This window comes from Entelurus aequoreus, linkage group LG03 (assembly GCF_033978785.1).
Source record: "Entelurus aequoreus isolate RoL-2023_Sb linkage group LG03, RoL_Eaeq_v1.1, whole genome shotgun sequence".
NCBI classification, from domain to species: Eukaryota; Metazoa; Chordata; class Actinopteri; order Syngnathiformes; family Syngnathidae; genus Entelurus; species Entelurus aequoreus.
In genome coordinates, this window is record NC_084733.1 from 27,297,323 (window position 1) to 27,314,874 (window position 17,552).

The 17,552-nt window shown below is 42.4% G+C and overlaps 1 protein-coding gene across 1 annotated transcript; it reads left to right on the plus strand.

Annotated features, from left to right (window-relative positions):
- Positions 1-14,146: 14,146 nt before the first annotated feature.
- On the plus strand, positions 14,147-16,106 carry LOC133645625 (uncharacterized). Its single transcript, XM_062040476.1, has 2 exons — positions 14,147-15,224; positions 16,046-16,106. Exon 1 carries the CDS (start codon positions 14,203-14,205, stop codon positions 14,923-14,925), a length of 723 nt encoding a protein of 240 aa, XP_061896460.1. The 5' UTR covers positions 14,147-14,202; the 3' UTR covers positions 14,926-15,224; positions 16,046-16,106.
- The last annotated feature ends 1,446 nt before the right edge of the window (positions 16,107-17,552 follow it).

The following is a 17,552-nucleotide window of genomic DNA, read 5'->3' on the forward strand; positions in this document are numbered from 1 at the left end:
CCAAGCAGGGAGGTAATGGGTGCCATTTTTATAGTCTTTGGTATGACTCGGCCGAGGTTTAAACTCACGACAAATAAATATGTGGGATGGAAGGCGTTGATTTACATTTTCGTTGAAAGGTAAAAAAAAACAAAACATGTAAATGTGTTATGTTTATGGTTTTTCAAGTTCTTCGCAGAATAATTAAGTTCAACATTGCTAAATGTTAGCTTGGGTACAAATAGCAACGTAATGTTACATAATGTGTTTACCAGGAAATAATCCAACTCCAATAACAAACACAACATGACAGCACAAAAAACACACGTTGCGCAACACACGAAGCAACTTCCTATAAGCAAGCGGTAGAGTCTCAGACCATCCCACGTGGAACCAATTGGTGTCAAAATATAAACATGTTTTTCCTTCAATTCCATACGTGTAATGACTTAAAGCCTACCATAGCTCAGGGTCACTATAGCTGCTGGTAGGAGTAGCTGACGCATTTAGTCACATGATTAAAACATGATTCTAAATAATCTACCTCGAGTGGGCCCCTAGATAAATTAGGTTTGAGACCCTGATGTAAACACAGCAGTTGATAGAATCTCTTATTAGGTTTTTATATCAAATTCGCTGAGACGTTATGGAAAATGAAAGTGACTGATTTAAAAAAACGTGCCAAAAAATCAAATTTGATACAGACGTTCCCCAATTATTCCTAATTTGAATCATTGCACAGTTTTACAGCGATAACAAATGGATATGGTTGCATTTTTTCCCACTTAGACTGGGCTTTATTTACTGAATAAACATGAAGCGGCAATGATGGCATACAGTGATAAAGGGAACATGTTGGTCAATCAAATTCTAATTGATAAATGCTAGGATTCACATTTGTTTAGAGCAGAGGTGTCAAAGTCATTTTCACTGAGGTCCTTATCTCAGTTATGTTTCGCCCTAGAGGGCCGCTTCTAACAGTGAATACTATTGTTACACAATGTTTTAATGCATTTTATTGGTAGATTTTTTTTAAACTAAAATGTAAAAAAAATATGGTAAATTGCAAAAATGTCACCTCAAAATGTAGTGTATATTACTGTAAGTGGAAAAAAAGTGCTGCTGTTTTTATGTTAAAAAAAAAAGGCAGCTCAGTTGCCAGAATTTTACTGTAAAATGTACATTTGTTTTTTACTGTAAATAAAACAAAGGCAATTCTACAGTAAAATTTTGGCACCTGAGCTGCCAGTTTATTCATTTGTTTTTACCGCAAATTTTTCAGTGTATGACACCACAGTATATTACAGTAAAAAAAGTACTGTTTTTTTAATTTAGAGAAAAATGCTGTAAAAACCACAGTACGTTTCACAATTTTACCATGAAATCTATTGCTGATTTTTTTACATTGCACAATTTGATGGATAACTTGCTTTGAAATCATTATTATTACTATTTATTTCTATAAAAATAATGGTTTGAAATTTTTATCATATATTTTTGCATAATTAGACAACATTTAAGTTAACATAATTTGCGATTACATGGAGTACATATATTTTTTTTCTCCCAAAATAGAAATAAATAATACATTTAGTAAGAAAAGTTACAGTACTTTATTGATACATATTATTTCCAGGCTTTCGATGGCCAAATAATATGAAGTGGCGGGCCACGTCTGGCCCCCGGGCTTTGAGTTTGATACTTGTGGTTTAGAGCATGGTTGTAACAACAATGATACTCACTAAACACTGTAAGACCTTTGCCTTTGGACCAATGTACACATTTTATCATGAAAAATCGGGCAGTAATTACTTGCAAGATACAAATTAAATAAAGTGTAAGAACTAAACTTGCAGAATAGTTTAAAGATTCAGTTTTTAAAGTGGAAGGCAATTTCAGAAAAATAATGAAAACCCATTTTAAAATAATATATAATTTAAAATAAAAGTGACAAAATAAATAAATAAAATACCTCCACCAAGGCCAAAAATGTAAAATAAATGCATTATTCACCGATACAGTTGCTTATATTTGTGCATGTGTAATCTTGCCAATAAACAAAACAAACAGTAATGGTTGACTCATTTTAAATAAACCCCGCCATACCAGCAGGCTGAAGAAGCAGCATCATGCAGTTGGTCGCTTTCGGTGCACCCACATCAGGCAACCCTGCACCCCCCAGCCCCCCACACACCCCTGGCACTGGGTGGTAGTCAGCATTGCCGGAGGAGGCTGGGGGCCGATAAGGCGCCCTTCTCTTTTTCTCTCCTGCTTCGTCCCCTAGAGGGCAATCACTTACTCCTCTGCAGCCCTTCCCCCCACATACACCCTGCAACCTTCTTTTTTCCCCCAGCTGGGGCTTAGGAAGAAGACGAAGGGGGTGGTGCAAAAAAAAAAGGGGGAGACCGCTGCATAGGAGATATATGCTTTTTTTTTGTTTTGTTTTTTTGTCTAGCTCTCAGACAGAGATAGGACTGAAATGCAACATCATAACCCTGCATGCTGATTAAGCTTTATCTGATGTGCCCGGCAGAAGGCTGGTGAATGCAGTACACATACATGTTTAATTTCACATTATGTTATGTTTTATATTTGGGGGTAAAATATATGAAACTGTGTTTTTGTCTTTGAATTACACAAAATATATATTCCTAATAAATATCCCAGAAAGATATGGATTAGGCAAAAAAAAAAAAAAAGGGCCTTTTTAGTGATCTGTGCATAATGCTTCCCATCCTTATCTCTTGATGATGCTTCCAGGCCGGACATGTATCACGACTCCTGCCTAATGATGAGCATGCAGGGTGGCTGTCCAGCTCATTAGCATTGCTCATTATTGCCTGTGAATGAGGTGTGGTGTCAGCCCATGCAGCCTATGAGTCATTTTAGGGAGGGGCCCATCGCCATGTCTCCCTCACACACAGAGCAACCCCCACCCCTCGCTTCTGTCTGATGCTTCACCCACCTGACTGGCTCATGATTAGCATAAAGGGGAGAGTCGGTGCTTAACTGAAACACGCTTGCAGGAGCGCCGATTCCCATTTTGCATTGTAATTCACTGCACATGCAGTACGTAATTATAGAGCAGTACAGTACAACATAAAATATGTATGCAATGCACCTCAAAATATAAAATAGTTACATTTTTACATATGTAACACTGCAGCATTATGTATTAATGTATTTAATAACGTATTATTTGATTAAAGACTCCTGCCAAATTTTTCAACCAATTTTATGATCTCTCAGGAAGATTATAGCTTCTGGTACCGTATTTTCCGGACCATAGGGCGCACCGGATTTTAAGGCGGACTGCCGATGAATGGTCTGTTTTGGATGTTTTTTCATTTCATTAGGCACACCGGATTATAGGGCGCATTAAAGGAGTCATACTATAATTTTTTTTTTCTAAATGTAAAACACTTCATTGTGGTCTACATCAGTGTTTTTCAACCACTGTCTGGTGTGCCGTGGGAGATTATCTAGTTTCACCAGTAATTATAGTCTGCAAATGATGTGTTGTTGTTGAGTTTCTATACTGTCTTGAGATCGGCAGATTTACCACATTATACTCTTCCATATCAGTAGGTGGCAGCCGGTAGCTAATTGCTTTGTAGATGTCGGAAACAGCGGGAGGCAGCGTGCAGGTAAAAAGGTGTCTAATGCTTAAACCAAAAATAAACAAAAGGTGAGTGCCCCCCAAAAAAGGCATTGAAGCTTAGGTAAGGCTATGCAGAACGAAACTAAAACTGAACTGGCTTACAAAGTAAACAAAAACCGAATGCTGGGCGACAGCAAAGACTTACTGTGGAGCAAGGACAATGTACGTCCGAACATGACATGACAATCAACAATGTCCCCACAAAAAAGGATAAAAACAACTGAAATATTCTTGATTGCTAAAACCAAGTAGATGCGGGAATTATCGCTCAAAGGAAGACATGAAACTGTGACAGGAAAATACCAGAAAAAGAGAAAAAGCCACCAAAATAGGAGCGCAAGACAAGAAGTAAAACACTACACACAAGAAAACAGCAATAAACTCCAAATAATTCAGGGCGTGATGTGACAGGGCGTGACAGTACACCTACTTTGAGACAAGAGCTATATTGATGCATGCTTGGTTATGGCTTAAAGTCATATCCAACAATTGCGACAACAACTTTTTACTGTCAACTGAGTTTCGTTTTTTTAATGATTTCTGCTGGTGGTGTGCCTCTGCATTTTTTCAAAGCAAAAAATGTGCCTTGGCTCAAAAAAGGTTGAACAACACTGGTCTACATAACATGTAATGGTAGTTCTTTGGTCAAAATGTTGCATAGATTATGTTTTACAGATCATCTTCAAGCCGCTTTCTGACGGTCGCTTCCGGATGCATCGTTTTGTGGGCGGTCTTATTTACTTGGCTCACCTTCGGCAGCATCTTCTCCCTGTCATCTATGTTGTAGCGGTGTAGCATGCAAGGACGGGAGTGGAAGAAGTGTCAAAAGATGGAGCTAACTGTTTTAATGACATTCAGACTTTACTTCAATCAATAACAGAGCAGCATCTCCTCATCCGGAAACAAACACACCGGTAATGTGTCCCGTGAAAAACCGTCCGACCGGAACTCTAATAACTAAAGTTCCTTGGGTGAATAATGTAAACTCACTACACCGGTATGTTTTAGCGCTTTCATGGCGAGTTTACTGACAGATATAAGTAAGACCTTTACACTACTTTATATTAGAAATTGCAATGAATGTCCCATAACAAGAAGATAGAGAAAAAGAAGAAGATTATCGACTTTGTGTGTCATTTTTCAGGATTTACGCAGATCCCATATACACATCAGAAGGTACCAGAAGGTAAGAAAAGTTGGTTTTGCACAATATTGTGAAACACAACGCCAGATAATATGTTGTACCTTATTCACACACCATAATAATACTAATCTGTTTAATGCTCCGACAATCCTCCAAGCGGTGCAGTTTCATATCTTACCAAAGTCGTACTAAAACATTTTGATAGATTTTTGAGCGCCGTGTGTAATGTTCTATATTTTCAATGGAACATTTAAAATATTGGTGTTGTTTACTTGAGACATATTGTCATCATAGTGCAGCCTACACATATCTCTTATGTTTGACTGCCATCTACTGGTCACACTTATCATTACACCATGTACCAAACAAAATAGCTTTGAGGTGGGTAAGCTCAACCAAACTCATTCCTTACATTAGGCGCACCGGGTTATAAGGCGTACTGTCGAGTTTTGAGGAAAAAAAAGGGATTTTAAGTGCGCCTAATAGTCCGGAAAACACAAGGATGTTTTTATACACATCACCCAGAATACTTCGCTGTAGACAGGAACTGGAAGTAGGTCTTAGCTACGCGGCAAGATGACAGCAATAAAGAGTTATTATATTTGTTACACGTTGCTGTTTCTGCTACGTCTACACTAGAAATAAATATACGTTTTATTAGACTGTTTATGTGCACGCTTGAGCGCCAACATTCCTGGAGGGGCCGATACATGTTTCATTGCCATGTCTGCATCATGCTGATCAGGGTGATAGGAAGAGTAACACGAATACTAAACCATGTTTTTAATTTTCACCCCAGAGATTCCACATAAATAAATAACACACAGAACCCAGAGTGCTGCTATTATATTTTCACAATTTGATTCCTAATACTCCACAGTACCACAGCAAACTTCGCTTCCCCCCCCCCCCCCCCCCCCCCAAGACGGATGTTTTAATGCTTATTTGCCGCCTTGCGTCAAGGGAAAGGACTTTTCATTCCTGAGCGATGGAGTGTTGAATTAAGTGATGGTTTTCACGTAGGAACACTGAAAGAGGCTTTTAGGCAGAATAAAACCCTGCAAAACAATTCCCATTGCATTGCTTATCTAAAAGCCCCCCAAAGCAGCTGGGGCATTCACAAAGAGCACCGTGCAGCGTTAGATCAATACTAGCCCTGGCTGGATGCTATCTGACACTGAAAATGCACGGATCCATCTCTTCTGCATAGCCCTGAGACAGGCGTGGGCTCCTGCAAGCCGCTATCTGATGGCCTCACAATGGGCGAGGAGAGGGGGGCGCGAAGGAACTTTTTTTTGTTTCACTTCACATTGTTGACCATCCCGCCCATGCCCGAGTTACAATGTTTACAAGTGCCTTTTTCTCAAGCCCATCGTATAGTGGGCGCACTTACGCTCGCCACGTGTTTGGATTTATCTAACAAGTTCCAGAAGTTTTAAAGACCTAAAGTGTTCCCGTGTATACAGGGAAACCTAATCTCTCCTTATAAATGCGATGATTTACAGTTCACAAGGCAGTCGCCACCACTTGGGCCCGCGTCTTCGCCTTGCGAGATGACACTAAAACCCGCTTTGTCAGCCGCTCGTCGCAATTTGCTCCGCGGCCTGCCTGTCGCTATACGATCTCATTCCTCACGCGTCACGCCGTCTTCCTCTCCTCCCGCCGTCTTCCTCTCCTCCCGCCTGCTCCAGATAAGACGAGGAGGAGCAGTTGGGAGCTTGTTGAGTGTTTGCAGCCTCAAGGCCCATTTTTAATGGCCACCTCTCCCCACCCAGTTGTTGCTTTGCATGGGTGATTCAATGCAAATGTGTCTCCCAGGTGTCAGGTTCTTTGTTGACCTCCTTGATGTGGCCTCTGTGTCTCCAAAGTCTGATGCTTAGCAGATACTTGAGACTGGAGTATCTTGTTGTGAATGTAAACAGCTGATGCTTGAACACTGTGCTGGAATGTTTGTCCCACGCAGGGGCTAAATTGAGGATCCAAACTGAATTTTATTATATCCCCCACACCTTTACAACATTTTTGCACGTTTTTGAAACATTTTTTATACCTTTTTAATCTACCGTATTTTTCGGACTATAAATCGCTCCGGAGTATAAGTCGCACCGGCCGAAAAAGCACAATAAAGAAGGAAAAAAACATATATACGTCGCACTGGAGTATAAGTCGCATTTTTGGGGGAAATTTATTTGATAAAACCCAACACCAAGAATAGACATTTGAAAGGCAATTTAAAATAAATAAAGAATAGTGAACAACAGGCTGAATAAGTGTACGTTATATGACGCATAAATAACCAACTGAGAACGTGCCTGGTATGTTAACGTAACATATTATGGTAAGAGTCATTCAAATAACTATAACATATAGAACAAGCTATACGTTTACCAAACAATCTGTCACTCCCGATCGCTAAATAACATGAAATCTTCCTCCTCGGTGTCGCTCCTGGTATGCCCCGCTAGCGTCCATTCTTTCTGCTGCTCGATCGCCGTTTTCTGCTGCATATTTCACTATGTCCAGCTTTAAATCTGCAGTATATGATTTCCTTTTTGGTGCCATTTTAGTTCAGTCCTTCTCAGTTTTTATAAGTTACCACCAATGTTGATGTGATCCATTTTAATAGCTCCGGCAGTAGCGTATAGCATATAGCAGTTAGCATTCCAAAACCCACAATGCACTTCTGCCGTGACCCGCCCCGCCGAATTCTTACTGGTTGGCGTGTGAGTGACGATTGCTGACGTGTGTGTGGCGATGGCTGCCATTTGCTTCGTCGCTCATGCGAATGAGATAAATAATATTATTTGATATTTCACGGTAATGTGGAGTTGAAACTCAGTGTGAATGAAGTGTCCCTGCCCTGGAAGTAAGGAGCTGTCTCCTCCTTAATCTTACTCCTTGGTGAAGTACCAGAAAGAACTACATTTCCCAGAACACCAAGGTCAAGATGGCCACCAATTGGCTGATTCAAGGCAGCTGTTAAGGAATGGTGGTGCTGTCTCATTTCATGCAAGCAAGCAGAGCGGCAAGACGCAAAAATCTACAAGATCCATCTTTAAAAGACTTCCAACACACCAATGGTCGGTGAATATACCCACTTTGCAATATGCTGAAATGCTTATTTGTTAAAACTCACCTTGACATGTTGGTTTACTTACCTGTCTTAAATTGTTTTTAGTTTGAACCACAGCAAATTTACTCCAACCTTGAGCATTGATTGCATCTGGGTATTTTCTTACTGTTTGATAATTAAAAAGCTTGAGTTAATTGAATTGTTAAATAAGCTCAATTTAAAGGGATAAAAAGTCAAAGATTATGGTTCAAAGTTAAAAGTAATAAAGATAAAAGCAAAGTTGAAGGATAAAAATGTTAAAACTTTTGCTTAAAGTTAAGCTAATTATACTTACCTTTATACTTACCTTACTAATTAAGCTACCTTATTAATTAAGCTAATTATACTTACCTTTTACTTACCTTTACTCCGTTTGGTGGATTTACTCAGTTCCATCATGGTAATGAATTTACATGATTGATTACTTAATTGCATGATTAGTTAAATGATTAATTGAGTGAACGATTAAGTAATTAAACGATTGATTGATTAAATTAAATGATCAATTAATTTTGACTTCTTTAAAGTGACTAAAACTACTTTTCTGATTTACTTGTTTCATTTTACTGAAACTGGTTAATTTGACAGTGCATTCACATGCATTTAATCTAAGTGTCTAGAGTCCTTTTGAAAAGTAATGTTAGATAATTTAAAAGTTTAAACAATGGTATTTAAAAGTTTGCAAATTTAACTTTAAAAATAATACCTGTTTGAGTCAGTTGAATTTGAACCTTTTTGTAAATACCTGTACATATATTGTTTTTCCATTTGTTTCTTTGTGTTCGAAGGTTAACAACCTGATTGAATGAAGATCAACAGAAAAGAAACCAACAAAGCCAAAAAGTTGGATAAATAAAGTTGATCAATTGGAAATCCGAGTTGTCCTGGTGTCCTTTACGGAGTCAATAAGTGGAACTTGACAGTTGTTAACCACGGACCAGCCCTGGACAGTGAAGATCAAAGGCCTCAAGACCCAGGGGAGCTGTGGACGCCGGAGAAAACGGGATAAAGATGGCCGAAGAGGTATTGGGGAAGACTGCCGTGATCCTCAAGCAGGAGAGGACGACAGCCAAGAGGAACCTGACCAGAGTGGCCAACCTGATCTCCAGAGGAGCAGGCACCATGCTGCAATCCGAACTAAAAGAGGAGTTTGCCAAGTTTGCCGACCGTTTCACATCACTGCTGGATGCCAACGAGGACTTCAAGATTGGCCTGGAGGCTGACGTCAAGAAGGATGACCCAGATGGGGAGCTCGAGAAACAGCAGGAGGATGACATCCGAGCAACTATAAAAGATGCCGAAGATAAGATGGCAGAAATCAAGGACATTGTCCAGACCAACCTGTGGGGAAGATACGGGAAGACTGAGCTGAAGGCAGCGATTTCCGAGGCAGAGGACGCCATTCAAAGGGCTGAAAATGTAGCAGTTGAAAGCAACAACGTGGAAGGCTATGACGTTTACCTCACCCTGCTGAATGAGACGGTGAGTGTTACCATCCATACCATGGCCCATTGGGAGAAATGGATCCCTCAGCACTTAAAGGACGAGATGGATGACAAACTAACACAAGTGAAAGCAGCTCACTACAGGCTCAAGTTGAGGAAAGCTGAATTCGCCACATCCAGGAGGCTGGCTGATCAAGGTGCAGGAGGACGACCTGGCCAACCAACACATCCCATTGTGAGGATAAAGCCTACATCCCTACCAGTCTTCCATGGGAGCAAAATAGACTTTCACAGGTGGAAGAAGGATTGGGAGAGCCTCCAGAAACAAGGGGAGCCGACTGGATCACCAGAGGTAAAGAAGATCCAGCTGTTGGAGAGCGTCAGTGATTCCATTGCCAAGGAACTAAGACTGTCCACCTACACCACAGCAACAGATATCTTCAGGGTCCTCGAAAACAGGTACGGCAACAAATCAACGATCACAGTCGAAATCTTGGAAGCGCTGGACAAGATGGCACAAGTCAAGGGGAACCAGCCCAGGAAGGTCATTGACCTAATACAAGCTGTGGAGAAGGCCCTGGCTGACCTGACGGAGCTAGGAAACTCTGGAGCCATCAGAAACCCCCTCGTCATCAGGTCGATTGAAAGCAAGTTACCAGATTTCATAAAAAGAGACTGGCTGATGTATATGGTTGAGCCCACCAACCGTGTAACCCCAGACAACCATTTTGATATGCTCCTAAAGTTCCTAAAGAGCCAGGAGGAAATACTGGAACGACTCGAGCAACTAAAGCTGGTGGACAAAGCGGAAGAAGCAGACAGGAAGAAGCCAGAAAGAAAGTTTGCATCTACCAGGGCTACGAGTAAAGATGGTGACGAGGTCTGTGGCATTTGTGGTGGTGGTGGGCACACCAACAAGATCTACTTTTGCAAGAAGTTTAAAGGCTTGAAGCTACACGAGAAGAAAATGGCCCTGAAGAAGCTGGGAGCGTGCAGGAAGTGTCTTGGGTATCACGACGCAGGTGGCTACTGCAGAGACACCTTCCTATGCGGAAACCAAGACTGCAAAAGGGCAAGCGGCACACCTGACCACCACTACTTCCTATGCCCAACAGCAGAGGCCAGAAGAGAAGGAAGCAAAGGTGCAAAAGGAGGAAAAGAAGGAAAAGGTAAATTCACTGAGGAACAGGAGGCCTTCTTGTCACAACTTGCCCCAGAACTGGCAGAGAAGGGCAGAAAGGCATTCTCAAACCGAGCCTCAATGACTCTCAAATCAGCGGGCCAGTCTGAACTGCTGAAGGAAACTGGGCTGGCTGAGTTACCAGTGATGATGATGTTGATGATGGTCACAGCTAACGCAGGTCAGAAGATTGGCACACTTATAGACCTGGCATCCGACACAAATTACATCACTCACAAAGCTGCCGAAAGACTTGGCCTGAGAAGTGAAGACATAGCGCTGGTCGTACATGGAGTTGGAGGCATGACAATGAAAGTCAGGACGAAAAGGTACCTCCTGAAGGTCCGAGTCAAGACTCCCAAGGGGACTGAGCGAGCACATCAACTGGTCTGCTATGGCCTGGAGCAAATTGCAAAGGTCCATCAAGCAACTGAACCCGAAAAGTTGAAAAGCTTCTTCCCAGATGTCCAGCTTGAGGAGTTAGAAAGACCAGAGGAAGTCGAGCTCCTCATAAGCCATCGCGAGGGACGACTCGCACCCCAAAGACTAAAAGTCATCGGTGACCTTGTCCTATGGGAGAGCCCCCTGGGCAAAACAGTCGGTGGAGCACACCCTGACTTGCTCGAAGAAGTGGAGGTGGCAGCATATGAGTCAAGAACCCACTTTGCCCGCTCCATGAGAACCGCTGCTGTCCGATACCAAGAGATCACAGTCCCAGCGTCTGAGCCAGGCCGGCTACAGCAGGACGATGTGGCCCACGCAACTACATCTGCCAGTAACCGTGAATTTCTTGATTGGTGGCACTGGGACAGCATCGGAGCTGCATGTGAGCCGAAATGTGGAAGCTGCCGGTGTGGAAACTGTCCTCCAGGAGGAAAGGACATGACCCTGGCGGAGGAGAGGGAGTTTGAGATCATTAAAGGAGGACTCACCTACAAGATGGAGGACTCTCACTCCTCAACTCCACACTGGGATGCCAAATATCCCTGGACTGAAAATCCAGCCTCTCTCCCCAACAACAAAAGAGCAGTCCAAGCTTGCTTCTTGAGAATGGAAAAGCAACTGAGCAAAGACCCAGACTGGAAAGTTGCATATTCCACCCAGATCCATGAAATGGTCCAAAGAGGCGCAGCCATAAAACTCACCAATGAAGTCATGGAGAAGTGGAAAGGACCAGTTTGGTATGTCAGCCACTTGGTGGCGCCAAATCCCCATTCAGTGACTACACCAGTTCGTATTGTCTGGAACAGCAGCCAAAAATACAACGGAGTGAGCAGGAATGATCTTCTCCTAAAAGGACCAGATGTTCTCAACCCCATCAGAGCTGTCCTGCTCCGATTCAGAGAAGGAGTGAACGCAGCTCTGGGCGACATCAGAAAGATGTATAACACTGTCTGGTTGGAAGAGCGAGAGATGCATCTGCACAGGTTCCTGTGGAGAGACAGCCCAGAAGAGGAAATCAGTGAGTATGCCGTCACCAGAGTCAATATGGGTGACAAACCTGCTGGCTGCATTGCTCAATTGGCCATGAGGGAAACTGCAAGTCTGCCCAACTTCACTCACCTGCAGGATGAACGCAGAGTCATTGAAGAAGACAGCTACGTGGATGACCTGTTGACCTCCCACAATGACCTGACCAGACTTGACCAAATCACAGCTGGAGTTGAAGAGGTCCTAAAGGCTGGAGGCTTCTTCCTCAAACCATGGGTCAGGTCAGGGCAAAGTGGGAGGAAAGAAACTGAAGCGGATGTCCTAAAGCCAGAGCAAGGAAACACCTTGATTCTTCCAAACCAAATAAGAGAAGGAGAGAACAAAGCCCTGGGCATCGGCTACCAGGTGGACAAAGACAAACTGTACATGCTGACGGCGGTTAACTTTTCCAATAGGAAGAAAAAGATGAGAGTTGGCAAAGATCTTCTTGAAGAGGAGGTGAGAGCTGAAACGCCTAACCCACTGACGAGGAGAGCTCTCCTAAGCCAAGTTGCTGCACTGTACGACCCAATCGGCCTAGTTGCACCGGTCAAGCAGAAGGGAGCAATTCTCGTCCGTAAAGCATTCCAAGAAGGAGGGGGTGGCAAGCTGACCCAAGAAACCTGGGATCAACCTCTTTCAGAAAGACTCAGGGAAGAAGCCATACAGCTCTTCGAGGAATATGCCCAGCTTGGACAGGTGAAATTCCACAGGAGCCTCACACCGCCCGACTGGAAAGGGAAACCCTACGGCATCACATTTTCTGATGGAAGTGACAAAACCTATGGTGCTGTGATGTACGTCAGATGGGAGACAAGTCACGGAACTGAAGTTCGATTCGTGGAAGCAAAGGCCAAACTGACACCCCTGGACCAAAAGGGAGATGCTGTAAAAGCAGAAATCTGTGGCGCAGTCTTTGCTGCCAGAATTCGGAAGTACGTGGAGAAACATGCCCGTATGAAGATTGAGAAATGGTTCCACCTACTGGACAGTCAAACAGTCCTCGGGGCCATCCAACGAGAATCATACGGATACCAAACCTTCTTCGCCAACAGAGTGGGCGAAATCCAGATGTCCGGGCCAGTGCAAGACTGGTGGTGGACCAGAGGAGATCTGAACATTGCTGACTTAATAACAAGAGGAGGCAATCCCAAAGACTTAAATGAGGAATCCACATGGCAAAACGGACCAGAGTTCCTGAAGTGGCCAGTGGAGGAGTGGCCTATTCAGTCAGCTGGAGAAGTTGCAGCCCAGGCCAGGGAGAGTGTAAACAAGCTTCAAAGAAAGGCATTCTCTGCTGCACTGACCAGAGCTCAAGCTAAGATGAGTCGGCAAAAAGAAGACCCACTGGCCACTCCGGAAAAGGAAAGTCCCTGTGAAGAATCGAAACCTATTATGCCAAGAAGAAAACCCACTAGCTGGGTGAAACATCTTGTGGTTGTAAAAAGGTTCAGTAGCCTGACAAAACTGATCAGAGTTGTTGCCTGGACACGACGAGCTGCCGAGCAGTGGCTGAAGAGGAGGTCGAACCCAGGACAACCAAAGTGGGAGGCAACACCCAAGCAGGCTGGATTGGCTGGCACTGAACTAGAAGGTGCACGTGAAGACGTCTTCCTCGCAGCTCAAGAAGGGAGGATCCAGATATTTAACGAAGATGAGACAGCCGTGCCAGTCTTGCCATTTGAAGCATGGGTGTCAACATTGCTGGCACAAGAATCCCATGACGCTAACCACGAGGGGGTAGCAGGAACCCTTCTACGGATGAGGAAGACAGCGTGGATAATAAAGGGCCGGAGAATTGCCAAGAAAGTAGTTGACAGCTGCATAGTTTGCAGAAAGAACAGAGCAAAGAAGTGTCAACAAATCATGGCAGACTTACCTCCAGAGCGAACCACCCCAGCTGCTCCTTTTGAATTCACAACCATGGACCTATTCGGCCCTTATGAAGTGAAGGATGAAGTCAAGAAAAGAACCAGACTGAAAGTGTGGGGAATCGTCTTCAGTTGCATGGCCTCCCGTGCCATACACACTGAACTAGTGAGTGACCAGTCATCCCAAGGCTTCCTCCTCGCCTATCAGAGGTTCACGTCACTCAGAGGACATCCCAGGAAGCTCTGGTCAGACCCCGGCACAAATTTTGTGGGAGCCAAACCTGCTCTGGAACAGCTGTACACATTCCTTGACCGACTGGACAAGTCTCAAGTCGAAGACATGGCTGCCAACCATGGAACAGAATGGTCCTGGAAGATCCACCCTGCGGATTCTCCCCACAGAAATGGTGCTGCAGAAGCGGCTGTCAGAGTGGTCAAACGGGCCCTGACCAATGTCGGCGGAGATGGTGTCTTCACCTGGGGTGAATTTCAAACCTTCCTCTACATGGCTGCCAACCTTGCAAATGAGCGACCAATCGATGCAAGAACTCAAAGCAGGGAAGACTGTGTGGAATACATCACCCCGAACTCTCTGCTCCTAGGGCGTGCCAACCCTAAGGGAGATCCTGGAGACTTCCAGTTTGATCGCTATCCTTATAAAAGACTGCAAGTAATTCAAGCTGAAGTCACCAAATTCTGGAAGAAATGGAGCCAACTAGCTGGACCCAACCTCTTCATAAGAAACAAATGGCACACCAAAGAGCGAAATGTTTCTGTCGGAGATGTGGTCTGGTTGGCTGACCAAAATGCCCTGAGAGGACAGTACAAGCTGGCCAGAGTAGTCAGAGCCAATACGGACAGCAAAGGCATCGTAAGAGACGTGCTTGTGAGGACCTTTCCCAGCTATCCTGTCCCCATCAAGAAGACAAGCGACAAAGAAAAACCGACCACGAAAACCAAGAGGCTCAGACATCAAATCCCAGCAACAATCCTGCATAGGGATGTCAGACGCCTCATCATTCTAATTCCCATTGAAGAACAAAGGAAGGAAGGACCTGTGTGACCCCATTGGGTTTTGAAAACCATGAGGGCCAAGTGGGAGGTGTGGAGTTGAAACTCAGTGTGAATGAAGTGTCCCTGCCCTGGAAGTAAGGAGCTGTCTCCTCCTTAATCTTACTCCTTGGTGAAGTACCAGAAAGAACTACATTTCCCAGAACACCAAGGTCAAGATGGCCACCAATTGGCTGATTCAAGGCAGCTGTTAAGGAATGGTGGTGCTGTCTCATTTCATGCAAGCAAGCAGAGCGGCAAGACGCAAAAATCTACAAGATCCATCTTTAAAAGACTTCCAACACACCAATGGTCGGTGAATATACCCACTTTGCAATATGCTGAAATGCTTATTTGTTAAAACTCACCTTGACATGTTGGTTTACTTACCTGTCTTAAATTGTTTTTAGTTTGAACCACAGCAAATTTACTCCAACCTTGAGCATTGATTGCATCTGGGTATTTTCTTACTGTTTGATAATTAAAAAGCTTGAGTTAATTGAATTGTTAAATAAGCTCAATTTAAAGGGATAAAAAGTCAAAGATTATGGTTCAAAGTTAAAAGTAATAAAGATAAAAGCAAAGTTGAAGGATAAAAATGTTAAAACTTTTGCTTAAAGTTAAGCTAATTATACTTACCTTTATACTTACCTTACTAATTAAGCTACCTTATTAATTAAGCTAATTATACTTACCTTTTACTTACCTTTACTCCGTTTGGTGGATTTACTCAGTTCCATCATGGTAATGAATTTACATGATTGATTACTTAATTGCATGATTAGTTAAATGATTAATTGAGTGAACGATTAAGTAATTAAACGATTGATTGATTAAATTAAATGATCAATTAATTTTGACTTCTTTAAAGTGACTAAAACTACTTTTCTGATTTACTTGTTTCATTTTTACTGAAACTGGTTAATTTGACAGTGCATTCACATGCATTTAATCTAAGTGTCTAGAGTCCTTTTGAAAAGTAATGTTAGATAATTTAAAAGTTTAAACAATGGTATTTAAAAGTTTGCAAATTTAACTTTAAAAATAATACCTGTTTGAGTCAGTTGAATTTGAACCTTTTTGTAAATACCTGTACATATATTGTTTTTCCATTTGTTTCTTTGTGTTCGAAGGTTAACAACCTGATTGAATGAAGATCAACAGAAAAGAAACCAACAAAGCCAAAAAGTTGGATAAATAAAGTTGATCAATTGGAAATCCGAGTTGTCCTGGTGTCCTTTACGGAGTCAATAAGTGGAACTTGACAGGTAATGTGTTAAAAATTTCACACATAAGTCGCTCCGGAGTATACGTCGCACCCACGGCCAAACTATGAAAAAACTGCGACTTACAGTCCGAAAAATACGGTAACTTGAATTTCCTTTGATGCATGTTAATCACTAAAAACAATTCTTGGAAAGAAAATTGTTTAAAAGTTAATTTGTATCTGTATTTTTCAGACTACAAACTGTTACTTTTTTCCCAATGCTTTGAACCCTGCGGTTTATAAACCGGTGCGGTTAATCTATGGATTTGTCTTCGCAACGGCCATAATTAAGTCTCTCGTCTTAAGACCCACTTTTTTCTTTGGCTTTTAACACTACGTGAGTCGTGTGGTCTTCTGTCCTCTGTTGTCCTCTGTGTTTTTTTTTAATACATTTTGATATCTATTTACTGTTTTAATTGGTTTTACCCTTTAAAATAATTTTTAATCAGATTTATTTTTATGTTGTTTTTATATTGTTTTTATTTTTATTTATTTTTTGTTTTTATTCAGTCATTGGTGGAGCATCATATTGTTTTTTAATATTGTTTTTAATATTGTTTTTAACATGGCTGTGCAGCACTTTGGAAACATTCTTGTTGTTTAAATGTGCTATATAAATAAAGTGGATTGGATTGATTGGATTGATAATGTTTTGTATTCAACAAACAGTTTAAATATTACACAGACAGAGACCCTCAAAAGGTGTGTTATTGTGTGTGCATCTTTTTTGGACGAACTCGCTCAATGCAGGTGCTGCGGGTTAAAAATATACTTCCGGTGTGGTGCCTTGAACCGGACATAAAACCGTCCAAGGCATTTCTGCTCAAAATGATTCTTCATTCATCGCTCCAAGCAAAGTTTATAAGTTTTACAATATAACTAAAACAAGTCACACATACTAAACTGCCTCAAGTGTAGAGTTTTCATGCATATTTGTACATGCTTCCGTAATCTAATCAAGCTCGCGTCGATAGCATTAGCAAATATGCTAGCATGTTTACAAGTGTGTGTGTGTTGGTATTATTAATTTACAATGGCATTCTTTTGTTGTATTTGTGAAAGTCTTCCGCTGTCGTCCGGGTTCCATGGACCACCAAGGACAGGCATGACGTCGAGCAGTTTGACTTCGTTTATTTTTCAACAATACTCAGTCTCGTCGGGTCGCTTTTTAGCTACTTTTCCCTGCTCGCTCGTAGGTACGCTTTTCAGCCTGCCGCGTCGTCTTCGTCTGCCTCTCGCTCTCTGGCTCCTCCGCGCTGCATGTGTTGCTGGCTTTCCAACTCCTTCTCTGTCGTCGTTCTCGGCTGCCGCCCTTTTATTCATTGAGAGGAGATTATATAATTGTGGCCAGGTGGGCGATCCACGCACCTGAC